The sequence below is a fragment of the Crassostrea angulata genome, chromosome 10, assembly GCF_025612915.1.
Source record: "Crassostrea angulata isolate pt1a10 chromosome 10, ASM2561291v2, whole genome shotgun sequence".
Classification (NCBI taxonomy): Eukaryota; Metazoa; Mollusca; class Bivalvia; order Ostreida; family Ostreidae; genus Magallana; species Magallana angulata.
Window position 1 is genome coordinate 17,268,509 of NC_069120.1, and position 21,337 is coordinate 17,289,845.

A 21,337-nucleotide genomic window follows, 5' to 3' on the forward strand; every position below is an offset into this window, starting at 1 on the left:
TGCAAAGAAAAACAGAAAAATGTTCTTCAAATTTATTCAACAAAACTATTTTAGACAAATTGTCATCAGTTTTCTATCACAGTTCAAATAAATCTGGAAATGCTTAAAAAATAAGCAGTGTTTCAAATCAGTTGCAACAATAAACTTTTCAGGAGACGAGCTTCGTACGTCACAGTGTTTTTCCCAGGATGCATCGGTTCGGCTTCCAATGGCTGCTCAATCAAGGCTTTAACGTCTTTTCCGTACACTAAAATAACAAAAAAATCCACTCACTAAAAAAAAGGCTCGTTGCTTTTGGGTTTTATCTGCATACAGAAGATCAATGGTCATTGCTCTGACACTGGAAAAACGACAGAGAATGGCTTGGAGATATGCAGAGCAGCAGAGGAAGCGATTTATAGAGAATACCACTAACACCATTGGAAGATCCCACTTAAGTACATTTTACAACAGTTTGAGGTCTGAGCTTATAAAGGAGGAACAGATTTAAGTTACTTTTTACCATTGCTCAATAGATAACAAGAAAATAGTCAGCGAAAAGGAAATTGCAAATAGGGGAATACCAGATTTATTAGTGGCACGTGATGTTATCATACAAGATACTTCATTCTTAAAATCTCTCATTATTACCATAGAAACAACAAAACAAGCTCGTTAGTAAGAAGAAATCCTTGGTTACGGTAGATTTTCGATTCAGCATTTGGATTGCCTTCAAACATACTATTGCAAGGACCTTAGTTGTGAGCTTCATTTTTTAACAGAGTAGCTTGATTTGTAACAGTGTCATCCCTTGATTTATAAGAATCTTGAGTTTGAAATCGGCGCGAGTTTTTGAAGTATTTAACTTAGAAAGAAAATTTTAAATATGATTACAAACAAAAAATGCTACGATTTGACATTTCTTAAAGCAGTGGTAATATTTTTTAATACAAAGTCTTTTATTTTATATGGAAATCTCAAAGTGAGAAACACCCTTGGCCTTTATGATGTGGGTGAGTAGGGGGTTAAACATTGTCTATCTCAAGATGAGATACCTGACCTTAAGGCTACGAGGAGTGTGTACTTGTCTATGAATGCCCTTTGTTACTGAGTCCCAGTGGTTACTTACTTTCACAGCACTCCAGGAACTGTATGCACTCTTGAACCACCTGGTCTTTCATCATGATCATGTGCTTGGCCATGTTCTCAATCAGGGACAGGAAGCAGCGCTTGGCGTAGTACCACGTGTCCGTCCCCAGTTTCTTGTTGTAGGGCTCCAAGGATTTAATCACGCGGGAAATTCCAAACTCATAGTTACCCTTGGCGCAATACAAAGTTCTACAAAAACGGGACTGAACTTTTAAAAAATATCTTTTTGATTCAAGTATCCAAAAATAGCATAGATACGAGCACATGTTACCACTGCAAGTTTTTGTTTTAACAAAAGAAATATTACATAAATTTTTCCCATTTCCCAACCACGTTTAAACAAATGATTCTTTGCGGTACCTACCCTATAACTAGGTTGACAATACAGAGATGGTAGATTTTCTTTTCGGAGTCATCGTACGATAATTGCTCTTCCTCTTTCTCGATTTTCCTCATTAGTTCTTCAGCCTAGACATTAAAGATCAGAATTCAAGCCATTAAAATCTACGACAAAAGATGAGGAGGTGGGAAGATACTACAATTTTGTAAATCTGAGAACTCTGGTAATGAAAATGATGCACTATCACGACTTCAAATACAAAGAGACCATAGTTCCAAAGCTTCCGCACATTTTTGAATTAAGCTGGGATAATTTACCGTATAACTGAGTGACATTTAGTTTCGATGCATACAGCTATGATAGGTGAGACTCGCCTCTATTTAGACATTTACGATTGCCAAACTGAAAATTTTCTCTCATTCTTGCTGCGCTTACTTTTTCATTACTAAACTAATCTACCGCTAGAAATGGTCGAAGAAACGACAAGTAAATTGATGAACCACGGATAAAATAGTAAGCAGAAAACAAATTACTCTAGTATATTCATATACATCGCAAGAAGACGAAATGCCTTCTTCGTATCAATCTTGTCAAAAAAATCAATGAAACCAAAAAAAAAATCCAAATAAAAAACAAAACATTGGATATGCCCGGTGATTAAGAAAAGCTGTAAATTATTAAAATTGTCTACCGATTTTTTTTCTGAAATGATGGTATGACAGTGAGGAAAAACTCTCTTTACCACAATTATGAATAATTAATCATTATTGGAACAACTAATGTGATATGTTTTGGATGAGAAAAAATACCAAATTATCCTTGTATATTCCGTTTGAAAATGTAAACACCATCATGGTGAGAAGATCAATGCCTTCATGTGTTTTTTTACGGGGATAATTGTAATGGATTCAAGCTTATGTTGCATGACAAAAATAATTGGACTTCACTGTTGTCATAGCATACTATGATAGCTCAAGGGACAACCTTTCACAAACCTTTAACAGAATTTTTGAATTCGTGCAATACTTCTTCAAACAAAACTTAACAAATGCACAATATAATTGTGTGGTGTGGTAATAACTTAATAATGTTTTGTTGTAGTAAATTGCTTTCTTTTTTATGCAATGAAAAAATGATACAAACCTCCTCGTTTTGGCTGGTCATGATGTAGGAAACACACAGATTGGCTAAAACAATGGCGCTGACGCTTAGAATCTGGAAGAACAAAGAAGGATTTCACAATCAAAAACAATGCTTTTGATAAGTTATCCATGTCTTTTGTGCAATAAGCACAAAAAAACAAGCAATGAAACAGTTGGATATATTCTTTTCTTTGTTTTGGAAAAAAAAACTGAAGCCAAAAATCACACTCGAATAGGTCACTTTGCAATGATATCCTACAATGTAATTTATGTGTCAGAGATTTTGACCTGACTTTCATGATTTTTATCTTACTTAATAGAGAAGTTTGAACAAGTTTTTGATTTTACATTATTTTTTAAGCTTACACTGCGGTTGGTTTTTTTTTATATATATATGTACATGTATATTGCTATTTTTAAATCTTAAATTATCCTCGCTTTTGAGCTTACATTACCGCACCTATTGAACTTACATAACGATAGGTTTTAGCTTACTTCGAAGTAGACTTAAGCTTTCATTGCGGTAGTTTTTGAGCTTACATTATCATAGTTTTTCTTGACGATTGGTTCGTAGAATCCTGCGGCCTCTTTGTACTTGTTCTCCTGCATGAAGAGCACATGGGCCACGTTTAGTTTCCATACATCGTGTTCGTTACAGAATTCCACGGACTTGCGGAAGATCTTCTCAAGATGAGGGTAGTTCTCCATGTCCCAGTAAATCTTGGCTTGTTGCATCAACACTGGTATATACCTAGTTAACAAGACATTTCAAACTTTATAAGTGGTTCATATTCATATTAAAGAAATAAATGTCATGTTATTAAAGGCATGTGTTTTGAGAACATAGATCTACAAATTACAAATTATAAACATTTGATTGGAGAAACTCTGTCTCTTTTTCTATTAGGTTGTACTAAAGTCAGGCGGGGATCTTCCAAGCTAGAAAACCGTAATCGTTTCAAGGGCAGTTGCAAAATATGGAAATGAATGCATAAGTCAGACGGGTCAGACTTTTCATACGTCAAATCTTCAGTGTATAACAAAACAGAGCAAGCTCTTATAAAAGTTTCTGTTCTAGCTGCCGGTCTCCTTCCCTTGTAGCAGCCAATCTGAGAATCAATACAAAGCTGTAAAGGGAAGGATGAATCAATCTTGATTATTTTCATATTACCTATTTCATGACTGGAGTTTGCCTTAATTAGCCCAAAAGCAAGATATGGCAAACATCTGATAACTAAGTAAGGTCATCGCATGATGCTCTTGATAATGGTGTCAATTTTCACTTAATGTGTTGGCTCAATCCATCAAGATGGCAAGCTTTATGGAGCTTGGTCCAGGTTACAACAAGGATTCTGAATCTTAGTACTTAGAGACTGAAACAAACTGGCAGAAGGCCTGGCGTGTTGACGAGTGAATTAAGTCCTGTACAGAAGTCCTATAGCCGAGAGGTTATTAAGTCATTTGTTTAGATCTTGCTTACCAAAATACCATATGTCCTTAAATATTATTGAATGAAATGTCAGTATTTATCATTACTGTGTTTCAAAGTCAACTAATTTAGTATATGAGCACAGTCATTGCACAGACACCGCTTGCTACGTACATTATTCAGGCGTGAGGGGGAAAAGGCTAGTGTTGAATTGGATATGCATAAAAAATTAATCATGTTTCAATTTTTCAGTATTGCATATTAGGTAATTTCTAATCCCATTTGATGTGCCTATTCAATTTGCTAGCAAGGAAACGTTGTCACGAAATTGTCTAAGCAATAACACAATAATATCACGTAAACATCATTTTAAATATATATAGTTAGACTCATCTTTCAGCCACTTAAAAAAAATCCAAAAATGTTGTTACATCTACAAATTAATGTATCGCTGTAGATGCAACAATAACTTATTGTAATTTTCTTCCTAATTACATTTAGATACACAGTGACACATCTATAATAAATGTGTTTCCTCCATGGGGACTGGGTCTGGTTTCTTTCTCTAGCTGCTACAAAACTCAGATGATTATTTTTTTTTTTATTCTTCATTCAGTCGTTTGGTTACCAAGCAGTTTTTAACCACACTGTTTCAATATTGATACTTCTCAGTATGCACGGAGCTGTTTTTCATATCAATTGGTGCCATTCAAATCAAATGATGTTCCTATTAATGCTGTCAATCAAATCAAAAGTTGGACTATGTCCAATGCAGTTCAGTTTCTGGATCAATATTAATTTTGTATGCATCTTTCGACTGTCACAGTTGCGGGATTATTGATAACACAGGCCAGTGAGCAGAATGTTCCATCTCTCAGCTTGATTAGCCACAAAAAGAAGACAGATAAACAGAGATGACTGACCATTCGCCTCAGGATCATCAGATCTAGTGTCACAAGCCGTGGGAGTTGCACCAGCCATTACCAGATATAGGAAAACGTAAAAAAAAATCAGGATTGGCTTGTTATTGATAGATTTAATGTTCATAGCACTCTAAGAGTACAAAGTTCTGATGCTTTTTTGTATAATAATTGTTTCAAGAACATTTTCCGCAGTTGTTGGACAAGAAATAAATCTAGAGCTTTCTGTTATTGAAAGAACAGTCTTTCAATCTTCTCTAAGTCTTATAGGCATAATACAAACTCAAAACCTATCGTGAGAGTGACATCTGAACATAAGTATTATCATCTTCCTGGTTGCATGGATCCAATTCTTTTTCTCGTGAAATATAAACCATTCATTCAATATACTTAATGGCCAAAAATACAAGTATAAATCAAGCCACAACTTCAATCTAAATGTTAATGCCATAGGCACCCCTTCTTTAAGGTGCAATCAGAACTCTCATTTCTCTGTCTTTCAATCGCTAACAAGATATTCTCTTCATAACATTCTATTACACGGCACTTAATGCGTTTTCCTGAGAGCCCTGGATTGCTCAGAGTCCCTACCTCTCTAGCGCCTCATCATATTCATATTGCTCAGAGTCCCTACCTCTCTAGCGCCTCATCATATTCATTGACAGCTCTCTTGACAGCCTCATCATCATGGTTCTGACGAGCCTCTTGAACCTGGAATAAAAACAAGAATACCACAGTCTCAAAAATCCATCACTTTCAGTTTAATGATGCACACTAAGGTGATTTATAATTTTCTGGTAAATGAAGACAAACTGCATGTTTCCTTGTCTCTCTCAAGATTCAATTACATTTTACAACCGATTTAATCCCTTGTTTATTTTCCACAGGGAATGTCATTTATTTGCATTATAGTAATCACGTTGCTCTAAATATCATGACATAACATGGATTCTGCGTAAAAGCACTTTCAGTTACAATTTTTTAAAATGCTCTCCCTCCCCCCTCTCTCTCTCTCTCTCTCTCTCTCTCTCTCAATGAGAAAATTGTATTGTACGTATTTCCTTTATAAAATCATTCTTTTATGTTAAAGTGTGACCTTGTGAGCTTCAACAGATTCTGTGTTTTGGTGAATAAACTGTGAACAGATATCTAAATTCAAGTATCATCAAAATTTCTGTTTACAACTGTCTAAATAATTGATTGATTTTATTTATTGCAAATTACTTTGCATCAATTGATGAAGAAAAAACCTGTCCATACACAGGTTTTTTGAATTTCCAGGTAAAGAAAAAGGGAAATACACATAGAGAAAACCAGTATCCTATCAGATTTATATTTTTGTACTTTCGAATACAAATCATCATTTGATTCAATCATCTTTAAATATTTAAAAAGAGCAATTACATAAATAAGAAGATGAACTAAGTGGCTGAGTTAAGTGACCATTTTGGTTAAAATATGCAACACTGCATAGTGCAAATAGAATGCTAACACATCACAGGATTTCAATCACTTGACATAAATCAGCAGGTATATGCTAAGCTTGGCTCTTGTCAATCATCAAAGTCTTATCATTATTCTGTATTTTTGAATTGTTTCTCTTGGCTAGCTTTAGTTCCATCCACACATTCAGAAAGAGAATTAATGCGTTTGATGTGCATCACCACAGATCTATAATTTACCTCCCACATCTTTCCTAAATTTGCCTGAACCTATCAAAACAGTCTTTTCTGTCAATAGGTGTTGCTAGCTAGCATTTATCTCCAGCTTTATAATACAGATTTCCTTATGATTTGCTTCCAAAGATGCAAGGAGGGATTTAATCATGCTGCAGCTGTGATTGAAATCACATGATGCCAAGAAAAGGGTGTTTTTAAAAGGCAAGTTTTGCAATGAAACTTAGTTTCAGTGGTGAATGAAAAATCATTAGGATACTATTTTGACACCCTGCTCAATTTCTTTTTCATACTAATTTTATGCTTTCTAACATGATAAATCCCTGGCCTTTGCATTGCGAAACATAATAACTTCTCTAAAATCCAATAAAATATATTGATTACGAAGATGAATAGAATTTTTTTCTATATTGGTTCAAATTCAATTTGTCACTGTCTAGACAGAATAAATTTATTATGTATGTAAATGCATGATCTGTATTACAGTTTTTTACTAACACCATTTATTCCTTATAACATAGAGATGAAATTTTCAAATTAATTCATGCAGTCATTCCTATATAAAACTACTACATCATACATGTTTTAAAGGACTTTAAACTTTCAACATAAAACTACATAGAAGAAAAAAACAAAATTTGTTTATAGATGCACATGAAAATTTCTATTTCATCTATTTCCTTATAAATTAAATTTGTAAATGGCAGATATAAACACAATTTCAAAATCAATTTGAGCACCGATCTTGTTTTTTGTGGGGGGTTTTTGTTGTTAAATTCTCTCCTACATATTGATTAGTTTGTGTTTAAATTTTCAATGTTTAATGACAATCTATTGTTGAACTTCTTTTTCAATACAATTAAGACTTTTACATTTGTGTTTTCACTATACAATATGACTGTCATACTAAAATTTTAGAGCCCAACTTCGACATGCTGTAATTTTCAGTAAACTATAAAATTAATACCATATTTGATACATTATACAAAATATTGACATTTAATATACTGTATCATTTCAAACTGACTTTAAAAGACTGAGGTAAAAAGGTAAGTTTGTCCCCTAAGTGGCCCCTGCCTGCTAGTACCTGTTTGGTGAGTTTACTGAGGGTCTCGGTCTGGTTCTTGGCCATCTCCTCCAACTTCCTGTAAGCCTCCTCCTTAGATGTCTGGCTGGTGATCACAGCCTCCAGAAAGTCGTACATATACTGAAAGAAAGGTCAGGTACCATCATTGTCATGAATCCAACCTCAAATCACATATGCAGTGTCATTTATGATTATAATATTCAGCTTTCTTATTTTACAAAATACATGTAAAATCATTAGAGTATATATAATATGGAATATAATACTTTACTTACAGGTGTCAAAAACTTAAAAGTCAGGTGAGAGTTCTCAGCAAGTACATCGGCAGCCAAGTCAAAATACTAAAACAACAGAGATAAAGTATACTTGTCAAAACCCCATGTTTTTCTGGATGTAAAACTAACATTAATTTCCATCTACAATATTAACCTCATATTTGACATAGAGGAGAAGCAAGTTGCCAAATGTCTCCGGTGGGAAAGGATTCTGCTGGAGCAGAAACTGCAGTTTCTCGAATCCCTGGGTGGGGTGCTGCTCCATGTTCATCAGGGCCTGGTTATGGAGGGTCACAGCATCCAGCTCCTCCTCAGCCCTCGGGGGCATATCAGTTAGTGCTTCACAGGCTGCATCAACTGGAAGAAAGAGACGGAGGGTAAAACACCAACCTAATAAGTCATTGTTACACCAACGTTAACATTGGGCAGAATTATTGTTACATGCTAGACAAACTTCTACCTTTTGTTTAACTCTTTGTTATTAATACTAACTTAATACTACGTATGGAGCTAAGGATATATACGGTAATACATGCATGGCTACTTGTACATATACTATTATTTCTTTAACAATATTGATCTATGATGATTTGAGCATCATTTCTTTTTACGATACATCAAACCTTCAGTTTTGATTAATATAACCAAAAATTTAATTTGTTGACTTGAAAATTAAAAACGCAGTTATTGAGAGCTCTCTGCAGCAATCTACAGTCATGCATGAATAGCTTTAATATATTATTCATATTAAATACTTTTTTTTACATTAATTTCTTTTTACATTAGATAATACAGTTTGTATTAGTCTTTAAATATGGAGAATTTTAGAGTTGAATAAAGCTTTGGAGAATTCATGGGTAGAAAACTTTTAAATGATTGACCAATATCAAAATCAAAAACAGCAATTCAACCTCCATATTCCCTCCTTTGCACTACAAGTTAAATCTGAAGGTAGGGTAATATGCAAAATTCACAGATATTCAGCTCCACTTCAAACAGTATGATGTGAAATACTTATATTTTTGGAAACTGCATGGGCAGGTGATATTTGAAAACATGCTATAAATATGCCCAAAAAAGCAAATCTCCAAAACTGGACTACAATTCAACAGGTTCAGTCCATGAATATTCATTAGCTATTCATTAAGTGATGTTTCTCTAGCAGTTTAATATCTGAGTGTACACATCTAAAAAAAATCAGCTGATTGCTAGAGATAAATTAGAAGAGCCAAAGATTTCACTGAACTAAGTCTGTTTTTTGGACTTACAATTTGTTGAACCATAATCTGTAATCCAGATTACTAGTTTTATCAATTACTATATATATAATGCAGTTTGAGAAATAGAATTCAAATTTTCATAATATTTGATTTGACTAAGGTACATGTATGCTTAAACTACTTCCTTAACTCTTCACATAAGATGCAGCTTCTGTTCACTGTTGATATCATATAACTTGATTTGAGTTGAAATATATTATGAAAGACATAATACTAGTATAAAAAAATTTCATCATAAAGGCTTGAATAAAATGTGCATGCATTAAGACAGACTTACAGTTTTTGAGCTGATACTCTATCGCGGCCTTGAGGTTGAAGGCCTCCACGAGGGCCGTCTCATGCAGGGTCAGGGTGTTCCCCACACTCCTCACATCTATCCCCTCCGTGGTCATTCCAACACTCAACTCTACAAAGTTAGACATCACTTGGTTTGAACATATTTTATTGCATTAACATATACAAAAGGTTCGAACACAAGTTCTTACAACTTACGAGGTTCTTACCAAGTATAACAATTTACAACTGTATAGTAGTTTAGAATGGAAAGTACATAGAAATGGATATAACTAATATAGTTAAGATATTGAACAAACGTACATGTAAAAACAGTTCTGTTTGAATTTGGTCTAGGCAGTAAAATTGAAATTACGAGAATCTGCCACAAGCTCTTATAAATAGCTAAAAAAAATATGTTGGTTTAAATTGACACTCAGAGATTCATCTCCCCACAAAAGTAAATGACAATTAATAATGTTAATTTGATTTAAGTTCAAAAGGTTTGAAAACAGTTCATTTCGTGCATTGGTATAATTTTTACAACCAAAAAACAAATGATAAGAATCTTCTGGTAATCCACATTGGCAATTAGGGCTTTCAATAATATTTTTTTCTGAAAAGGTCGAAGTTTAAGATACAGTTTTGTCTAAGTTTTGTGTGTATGATGTTAAGTCGTCTCTTGCCGAAGCAAAAATAGGACAGAGGTTTAAGAACAAGGGACGTTAATGGCCGAAATTTGCCGTGATTCAAATATGCACAGCACCAAACATTTTAAAAAGCCTTGAATTTATCAAATCCAATGGTATATAACTTATATATGTGACTTAAACATATATATCATGAAATTTATGTTGAAAACTGTTCCATTTTTAGCAAGACGTCGAAATTTTAAACGCGAACCATGCATATTTAAGGGAGAAGTAAGTCTACCTGTGTTGTAAATATACTGGTATCTGTGCATGAGTTTCGGGCTTGTGAACTGCAGATAACAATTTTAAATTTGCATGCGTTTCATTTCAATTTCATTGAACTTTTGAAATTATAAGTGTTTAAATACAAAATTGTATATATTTTCGCCTACATGACTTACATGTATATACTTTTGATGCATTATGCCACATTGTATCTTTTCTAATCAAGAAAAATTTCTGTTGATTTGAGACACTATTCCAAGGTGTAGTGAGTCAGTCACATGTAAATACAAGTACCTTACGACTTCCATTGGTTATTCACTAAAGTACAGGAAGCAAAAGCTTTCATAATCTCTCTGATAACAAGTCTTAATTTTAAATGCATGAACAATGAACTTGAAGAAGGTAGGAGAAAAGGGGGAGGGGGGTCTTCGACTCTCTGAAAGTTTGATAAGCAATCTCAATTAAAAAATATCATTGGATAAAAAAGAAATGAAATTGGGAATGATTGGACTGGACTTAAAAGATGTTAAAAAGAAATTGGATCCGTTCATATTTCACAATATTGTTCGCACCCAAATCTACACTCAGAGAGAGAGAGAGAGAGTGAGACGGATTTTACACATGTAGTTTTCTGCTTAAACAACGAAGTATGTAAAAAAAATCTACTTTCACGCATAGTTTAAGAATCATATTATAAATTAAAAACACTATAAAATACTTTATTGTCAAACATATTTCTATTTTCTTCGGACTTAAAAAACTTTATCCCGGAAAGAGCACGTGGAGCAGCTCGCGGGCTGATTTGATTGACAGGTGTAGTATGTGGACTGAAACTGCTTTTGTGCATTACTTTAAACGATAACATATTAGTGAATTACAAATGAAATCTCTCTCTCTCTCTCTCTCTCTCTCTCTCTCTCTCTCTCTCTCTCTCTCTCTCTCTCTCAGTTTTTTCAAATAAATGATGTCTGAACAAAATATTTAAAGTGTCCGATAGAGATGAAGTCAAAAATTTTAAGACAAGATCAAGGAAGAAACTTTATTTAAATGTTTAAATTGTAAATTGTCTGATAAAGATGAAGTCAAATATTTTAAGACAAGATCATGGAAGGAACTCTATCTAAGTGTTTAAAATGTCTGATAAAGATGGAGTCAAAAACCTTAAGACAAGATCATGGAAGGAACTTTATCTAAACGTTTAAAGTGTCTTATAAAGATTAAGTAAAAAACTTTAAGACAAAATCACAGAAGGAACTTTATATATCGATCCACTGATTCTACGATTCCTTCTATAAAAACAAATATACAACAAGATAGGTAAAGTTAGCTACTAGTAACTGGCTACTAGTAACTGGCTACGAGAAGTAAGAAGAGCTAGCTACTAGTAACTGGCTACGAGATGAAAGAAACTTGGCTTCTAGTTACTAGTTACTGTCCAAGTGAGAAAACATACCTAGGATATCTATTTGTGTTCTTAATATGTACATTCCACTATCTCATCATTTAGTCATATTTCTCACATACTCTCATCGATAATTGATGTGTTTCGTTTAAAATATCTCTATTTTAGACAATATTGTCCAGTGGACTCAAGTAGCTGTAATTACAGATTGAAAAAATCAACAAATGTTATTAATTATAACAATCTATCATGTCATCCGGTTAATATTACAACAAAATTACTCAGATATCTCTCTTAATCTGGTCAGCTACCAGTGAATTTCGTTTCAACTATCTCTATTTTTAAGACAATTTTTTTCATGCAACTGAAGAAGCCGTACATCAGGATTGAAGACATCTTCAAGGATTGTTAATATCAACATTGTATCAGGTCATCCATATAATATTACGACACAATTACTCAGATATCTCTCTTTATGTAGTCAGCTACTAGTGCATTTTCTTACAAATATCTTTAATTACTGGCGTTTTTGTCAATATATCTCAAGTAGCTGTATATATAAATTGAAGATATATGCCAAAATTGAAATGATCATTAATATATTATGACTGAATAGGGGACTTGTGGAGGTAGATATATACTTTAAGAGAATCATCTGATAATTTGATTCCATTGTAAATAAAAGTAGAAAAAATCCTCAGAATATCATGAGTTGTCATTATCTCATACTGTGCGCGTAACGCAATTTTAAGCATATATTTAGAATTTTACTGTACGCATAGTTCTATAATTAAGCATTGGTTTGTAATGGTAAGTTATCTTAATAGAATGACCATTGTATGAATGAACTTATCACTTCAAAAAATTTCAGTGATGAAAACAAAAATTTTTGCTGCAGTTTTTTGTAATTAATAGTTTTTTAATCGACATTGCACATCCTTTTACATAGCTGCCATATGCAAACGACTGCTATTTTGAAAACAACTTTATAGGTTTTGGATTAATTAAACGGCTCCCATATACCTGTAATGCAAGAATGTAAAATCAAAAAAATCCAGATAATTTCCAGATTTTTATAAGGAATTTTCGTTGATTATTAATAAGCGAAGCTTGATTGGGAAGATATAAAAACAAATTGGTAATCTTCAAGTACCAATGATGTTTAAAATATATAAAACAAAAGACAGTTCTCTTCCGATTTCTCAGTATTAAAGCCCAAAAACTCGAGTCTTTTATTTTAAAATAGTAGTATAGATAACTAGATGACATCCCGCGCAAGCGTGGGAAATAACATTTTACAAATTAATGGTCTTTGTTTTTTTTGTATACATTTGTGGCCGATTTTTTTCTTAATTGTTTTTTTAGCCTTTTTTTAAAAAATGAGTCTTACAAAACATAATTTCAGTCAAAAAAAATATTATAGCTCATTGTAATGTTCGAAGCTATGCAAACAGATGTTCATCTGCAAATTAGACCTACCCGTACATACTTATAAGAGCTATGCGTACAGTGAGCAATATCGAGGCATGTTAAAAAACAAAAGACCCCCCCCCCCCCCCCCAAAAAAAACCCCTTCAAATTCAAAGAATGCATTGCTTCCTTCATATATGTAGTTTTTTATCTGAAAGATATCGTATTTGGGAAATATTTTCAAAACAAGAAACATGTTTTGTGAAAGAAATGAGAAACACTTCTCTAGAAATATTGATTCGATTTCTAATTGAATGTTTGCAATGTTTTGATCCAATAAAAATATTTTCCGAGGAGATATTTTAAGATTTTAAGATTGAAATGACGAGCATAAAGATTAACTTATTCTAGTTAACAACCGTATAAAAATCACGATACTGTCCCTCAAGATATTAGTTTCTTACGTATTTTCCATCTACAATGTACATTGTACGATCTAAATACTGTTCGCAGCACTATTTGTTCTCTCGCTTTGACAAACATCACTACCTAAAACTATACACTTACGTACCTACAATGTGACATGTGCATGTACATCACAAACATGCATTATAGAAAAAAAAATTAAAATAACACAAAATATAAAACTATATTATTCTTTTTGAGAAAGTACAATTGTTTTCATCAGCCCTTAGATTTGATTTCGCTGAGTAGAGTTCGTGAGAAAATATTAGGGGAGACAATATATGTTCTACCGTTATAATTCTATGCGCTATTTAAATTGATCAGACTACTGCGTATACAATCTTATAGTTACAAAGTGACTTAAACATGATTTAAACAAAAAAGAAATTATTAGTGTTTCGATTAAGCCTTTCAATATGTCGGCGATATCCACTGGAACAATTGTATAAGTCTAAGCGTTGTTTGTCTTGTAATTTGTTGTTGTTGTTGTTTTCTACTTTTCCCCTTTAGTTTCTCTTTAGTAAATTAATATATAGTTAAGTTTGTTAAAAAATAACTAAATAAAACAAAACAGTAATTCGATTCTAAAGTCCTGATAGAAGGGAAAATTTCTTTTTTAAATAATCTGGTACCAAATTATTATGAATTTTATACATTGTGCTCAATTTTGCTAATTTTCATCTCTCTGAAAGAGGCATCCAACCTGTTTCTAAATAAAGGCCGGGACTCTCTTGAAGATAATATGGGTAAGCCAGTGATGATTCTTGCTGCATAGAGTTGAACTTTTTCTAATTTTTCAACATCTTGTAACGAACAACCATCCCAGACAACAGCAGTATTCAATTAAAGGTCGAATTAAGTCATGTACATTTTTGATACAGTATTTCTTCCTATGCTAAATTTGAGCTTCTTCAACAGGCCTAGTCTTTGGTATGCATTTTTAACAATATTATCGATATACTCTGACCAGCAAAGGTTCTGACAAAAAAGTAATCCTAAGTGTTTGTGTGATGAAACATATTCTAATCGACTATTTTGGAATTGGAGTTTGGGAGAATAAAAATTTGTTTTGAGTGTAAAAAATATTGCTTTTGTTTTGGATGGATTAAATTTTAACAGCCAGTTGGATAACCAGACATCACTTGTTACCCCTACCTCAGTGATAGGTTAAAACAACCTACTTTTTTCTCACAAGACAAAACACATAGAATGTATAACACTATAAATATTCATGAAAGCATATAAAGGTCACATCAAAAATTGCACATAAGCAATATTCAACATTGCAAAATGATTATAGATTGAGGTATATACCAGGATGCTCTCTGATTCCTCGCTCTATAATGTCTGCAATGTGTTTCAAGGCAGGGGCATACTGTTTCATCTGGTAGTGACACAAGGCGATGTTGTACGAGAGCTGGGGCTGGTAGCCCAGAATTGCCATTGCTGTGGTAAATTTCTGGCAAGCTTCTTCGTATAACTTGTCCTGATCAAGCAAAAACATCTCAAATATACCCTAATGATTTCAAATTCTGAATTTTAATACCTGAAATATATCTTTTTTACACATATTATACAGCCATACAGTTTCATTCTTATATAAGAATTATTTTCTTTAACCATCTCGTCAATATTACATTACCTTATAAAGCAGACATCCCAGGTTTATTTCAGTATCTGGGTCATCTGAAGGACACTGCTCCACTAAACTCTGTTGTGAAAACAAATACTCCAAATTATATACTGGACAAACATCTATTTAATATACAATATGATTTGAACAACATATTTCAATGTTCTAAATATATGAATATTTAGGGTCATATATGTACTGCATGCAACTAACCTTAGCTCCTGGTAGGTCTTCTTCTCCAAATTTAATGGCAGCTTGTAGCTTTGTTATCTGAAAAAAAATTATGAAAGTTTAATTATAAATCTTTTTTTCTCTCATTTTAAATCATCACAATTTTTGTTGTATGTAGTATGAAATTAAAGAACAAATGATTTCACATAACAATTTGTTTCATGACTGAATACACATTATATCATATGTATATTGCTACAATTTCATTCCCATATATAACATGACTTCTTCTGTATTTTATTTTTTTTACAAAATTAGAAAGATCATGATGATTCTTGTATGAAATTCAAAACCTTTACATTTTCATAAAGTGGTATTTTTCATCAATTAACAATATGATGCATGTCAAAATAGATACCAATTCAAAATAACTTTGAAAATAACTAAAAAAAAATGAATGACCACCTTTCAATAGATGAAAACAAAGAACAAAAACAACAAATTAACGATGCATTATTAAAGGTTGGAAATCATAAATTGACTTGCATGGCCATAATACTCCATTACTTACATCGTCTTTCTTTCTTGTATTACCATTCAACTTCAAACATTATTTTGTAATGTAAAAAAAATGAATTCATTACAAGGATATTTCAATTCTTCTTTTTTTTAAAGGCTGATTTCAACAAAATTATGGAACTAAAGAGAAGACAAATGAATGCATGTACACCTAAAAAATAAATTTTCAGGGATAGAAAAGCATAAAATACCTGACTCTGGTACTCAGGATTATCAATCTGACAGGCCACTTTCATAGCTTCCTGATAGAGACAGGCTTTGTACAAAGCTTGGGCATAATACAGTTTGTAGTCTTCTATCTCTGGATGCATCATACTCAGTCCTTCATAGCAGTCAGCAGCATTAACAAAGTCTTGCATTTGAAAGTAGCAGTAGCCGAGCAAAGACAATGCAGCTCTGGACTAAACAAAGGAAAAAAACTTTTTCAAAATTTTACAGATTAGACTAAGTACATGTAATTAAATATTAATTCTTGATTTAGATAACTTTATTATGGCGTGATTATTGGACTGAGGAAATTTAGGATGTGTACATGTATTCGTTTTATAAATATTTCTTGCTGTGTTCAATTTAGTTATAATTATTATTGCGTGGACCCTGAGGTCCACGCAGAAAATATATAAGCGAGGTTAAACCGGATGCTATGGGGAAAATTTAGCCTGCGCATGAGCTAGCCTGGTTCCTGTGCGTAATGGGTATAGCTCAGGAAACCAGGCAAGCACAGGTTTATCTGAATCGGGATTGGGATTCCATGCCATATGCACATATAAGTTCAAAGGCGCTGTAATTGTAAAGTTGTCGATAAACACTACAGAAACAAAGTATTCTTCTTAAAGAAATGATCGGCATGTGATAAACTGTCAGTATTAGGTAATGTTATGCCGAAACTACAGCATGCATTAAATAGCATAATTTATAATGTTTTGTTGTTTTCCAAATACACATGTAGCTTAACTTTACTTTTATAGAAGGCAAGGCTAGAGTACTTCCCGATTAAAATTATTTAAGCATTTAAGTATGATTGAATAATATTAATTATTTCACTGTATAAAAGTTTAAATCTCAAGAAAGATGCATCAAAATATGAAATTGATTTACACATTCATAGTATAGCTGTCACTGCATAACGTAGTTACATGTAACAAAGTAGTGCGAAGCGTAATGTGTGCGCAAAAATTAGAATTCGCCGAATGCCTGATACTATACATGCAATCTTCATCAATATAGATCATAATTATTTTAGAAGTATGAACCCTTTAAATTCTGAGATTAAAAGTCAACTATAGATATATATACGTAATACAACATACACATTTAGTGGTTAAAAGCAGGGCGCTAGAGTCGGTGGAATCTGTGATAATTTTAAGGCTTTCGTTGGAAACACATGCAAATGGTCCACGTATTGCAGTCCTTTTTTAAAGGACAGCAACTTGTTTATTTATTATTATTCATTTCAACTTTGAGCAGTACGCTCATCAGCATTAAACATTACATGTATAAGCATATGTGAGGCACGCAAAATACGAAGCCAGTAGGCTTCAGAGTCTCTGCAGAGTGTGCACTATCGCTATGGAGAACAACATAGAGCTTTCTTATATGTTTACATCATATAAAATGTTGTGAGGTACAATAGATATATATAATACTGAAATTATGATTTACCAATTGTAATAGAAAAAAAAATTGTATAATTTTAACTATAGCAATGAATTTCTGAACATAGTTGCATAGTGAAGATATTTACCAAGGTTACATAACTCTTTCAACTGGTATTGTTTGAAATCAACAGATAATCTTTTATAGACTAGAGACACTATTTTTCTCAAAGTAATTTACCTTGGTGTGTCCTTGAACCTGACTGCTAAGAAGATGAACAGCATCGTTGTACCTTTGGTCTTTAATCTGGTTAATTAAATACATTTGATAGATATAAATAAGATCATTCATATTAATTGTATCAAAAAGACCATTCCACAATCACCAATACTAATTAATTAATGTATGTGTATTGTTTTTGCAATAAGGACTGGGTCTCTTATTTAGTCTTGATCAATGTACATGTATCTGATATTCATTTTTACATTTGATAGGGAATATTAGTGATACACAGAATACAAGATTTTGTACCAGTTTGTAACATGGCCTGACAGAACCATGATAGGTTCTCCAAATCTTAGTTAAAAGTCTAAATAAGGCTTATCTCAGCAAAATTCACACAGATAAAATGAATTATTTTCCATTTTTCAATGGACTAACGTGATAATGTCTCCACACAAGATAAATCAGATATAAACAAATTAATCTATGTAAAGTTCCATTTATCATATAGGGGTATCACGTAATTATCCTCAGAGGCCCTGATAAGTCTTATCATAAGTATTTTTGCAACATAAGGCCCATGTTTAATCTTGTTACACAAAATCAAAAATAACAAACGGTCGTTTTACCGGTAACGAATCAGTATGCGGTTTCATCGTGCATGTGACTATTATTGTCGGGATTCCAATTGTTTTTATTTTTTGTTTCAATCATGTTTCTTTGTCCTTCTAAACTGTGGTTACAAACTTCCGAAAATATGAAGGATGAATTACGGAGATAGTAATTTTCAACACCCCCTCCATTTTCCTAGTTTCGAATTCGTTTTCCGGTATCGAATCAAGAGCCCTCTATCACTTCAGACAGAATATTTTGGGGACGATCAATTTAAAAAATACACCAGAGGTACATGTCAATAGACTTATAAATGAAGAAGGAAAAATTATTGTGGGAATATGTTATTTAAACAAATTATATGTTGGTTATTTTTATCGTACCGTTTTCCCAACAAATTCTAACTGGTCTTGAATATACGAAATTAAACTTTCATGAATACAACTTTATAACAGTAATTGATGATAAGTAATTGCAATTTCCCTTTGTTTTGCCCGTATATCTATCAATATATCTAGCCAAATAATACTTCTATCACACTGAACCAAAACTAGGAAAAATTACACATGATTCTTTTTGAAGTCGTAATTTCATTCAAAGCTCAATTATTATTTGATATGATTATAATCTTATTAAATAGATTATAATTACTAATAATCTACTAAATGTGGGTCAATAACAATCTTATTTTCATAGTAAGGCTTAATTGTTTTCACACTTTCATTTTTTCTGCCTAATGCACTTCCGGCAACTCATATCTGGGTCACCTTTTTAATTTGTAAATAATATGGTAAATAATCATGCAAATGTCAAACAACTCCACTCACGGATAGAATATTCATTTCTGTATTATAATTACCTAGCTAGGATTTTATAAAACCTTAACTTCATTTTTCTCCAATATTTTTTATAAAAATTATTTGATACTGGCAAATATTCGTTACCGGTAAAATGACTGTATATATCATATAGGACTTCAATTTCTTAGAATGACTTTACATTATATTCATTATTTTTTCATATTAACCTAGCAGACCTCATCTCACGAAGAAAGCAATGGGACACGACATAATCACATTACCAATTTAGGGCCTCCAATATAATATATTCTCTTTTGAATGTTTGAGAACCACAGGCACTTGTTTCTGAGAAAAAAATTTACCCTATAGTATAATAATAACACAAGGTATCTAACTCCGAATGAGGTACGTAAACCACCCCCTCCCGTGTGTTGTAGTCGTTTTCGCTTTTATATGAAATGCAATGCAAAAGTGTTTAGTACCATTTTCTTCTACAATAAATTATCTAAATAACCATATATAGCATGCCTGTGTTGAAAACTCAGAAGTGAACAGGCATAGATTTTATAAGTTCATTTAATGAAGGCAATGTCTGTCCACCTCTCAGAGAATAGGGTGAAACCTATAAACATAACAAAAACTAATTTGAACATCCAATGAAGAAGTGGAAACAAAATAAAGCTATTGAGCATGCTGAGTAAGGCCAAAATAAAATTATAGTTTGTTTGAAATTGCCTCCCGCCTCATTGAAATGCCCCCTCCTGAAAAAAATTTATTGACCAAAAGTAGGAAGATTTTTTTTATTTAATCAATTTTTTTGCCCGTTTCATGTATCACATTCACCATACAAAACACAGAAATATTGTGTCTGATCAATGTACAATTACCGGTAGTTTTTTTGTTGATGGTAGATACTTATTTTTAAAGTCAGAAAATGTATTTATTGTTTACCGAGATTTTTATCAAAAATTTATCTTCAATTTAAAAAAAAAATAATTTTCCTCCCTCCCTCCTGTGTCTGAAACCCTTCAGGCGGCAATTCCAAACAAACAATTTTTTAAGGATGGCCTAAGTGCAAGAGTTTTTGGGCAACACACATGAATCAAAGTCATATATCAAATATCATGATCATAAACAGGAGATTGTTCTTACCAAAGAGTAAATTGTCGATGTGTATTCGCCCTCCTTTAGCTGTATGTGTGTCATGATTTAATTTGTGATCAAGTATGGTTATGGCCTATAGTCCACCGTGGAATACTCAGTGTCAGTTGATAGCAACGAATTCCAAAAGGAATGTCGTCTAGGTCAAAACAGGAACGGTACAATCTGATACTTATTTAAACGTTTCCGTGACTTTGACGTAGTGATTTTTCTCTCTCGGACTTGATCGTTACCTTATATATAAATACCCGAGGAATGTAAAAACTTTGTAGTCTTCTAAACGTTTAGACCTTAGCAAACTGAAATCATGTTGTCATGATTCATATTGACATTGAAGAGCACATTGCATGGACCTGACTGACTGGTATGTTTTGTTTTTCTTAGTGTTTAAGTTTGCTGATTGAGAAACTGACAAAACCACCAGCCATTTCATTAGACCATTTCTCATTCTTAATACTCTTTTCTAAATATTGGTCTGTTCATTTAAAACGGAATAGACTGCTTTTAAATTGTTGAAGATATACCATCAGCTGTTTACAAATACTATTTTATTCAATTGGCACTTAAAAAATACGAACCGTCAGCTATTTTAGTTTTTACCAAATAAAGCAGATACCTGAAGTTATTGTCAACAGATTGGATAGTAAAATGGTCATAATTATATCCCTTATGCTATAAATTCCCTTCATTCACTTCAGGATATCATCACCTATTTTTTTTTTTTTTAAACTGTCTATAGTCTCTCCCAAGATATTTAGACAACACATCTGGGCTGTTTTTAATAAAAATAAGTTCAAATAATTTAAGAAAATATTCTGC

General features: G+C 32.6%; 1 protein-coding gene across 1 annotated transcript; it reads right to left on the reverse strand.

Moving 5' to 3' along the window:
* Positions 1-19: 19 nt before the first annotated feature.
* LOC128165037 (tetratricopeptide repeat protein 30A-like) lies at positions 20-20,653 on the reverse strand. The gene is made up of 16 exons (XM_052829235.1): positions 20,510-20,653; positions 17,964-18,029; positions 16,319-16,528; positions 15,591-15,647; positions 15,387-15,455; positions 15,059-15,230; positions 9,555-9,683; positions 8,152-8,354; positions 7,998-8,063; positions 7,723-7,842; positions 5,594-5,670; positions 3,151-3,361; positions 2,612-2,683; positions 1,493-1,596; positions 1,109-1,317; positions 20-247 (listed from the first exon to the last, which is right to left on the reverse strand). The coding sequence occupies exons 1-16, from the start codon at positions 20,561-20,563 to the stop codon at positions 123-125; spliced, it is 1,944 nt and encodes a 647-aa protein (XP_052685195.1). The 5' UTR covers positions 20,564-20,653; the 3' UTR covers positions 20-122.
* Positions 20,654-21,337: the final 684 nt, after the last annotated feature.

Bases quoted from the DNA above. Each gene is read 5' to 3' on its own strand.
- LOC128165037 (XM_052829235.1), bottom strand. From the start codon at position 20,563: ATGACACACATACAGCTAAAGGAGGGCGAATACACATCGACAATTTAC. The intron at 3,362-5,593 runs GTAGGGACTCTG...CTTGTTAACTAG, and splicing joins TATGATGAGGCGCTAGAGAG to GTATATACCAGTGTTGATGC. The intron at 1,318-1,492 runs GTAGGTACCGCA...CCGTTTTTGTAG, and splicing joins ATTGTCAACCTAGTTATAGG to AACTTTGTATTGCGCCAAGG.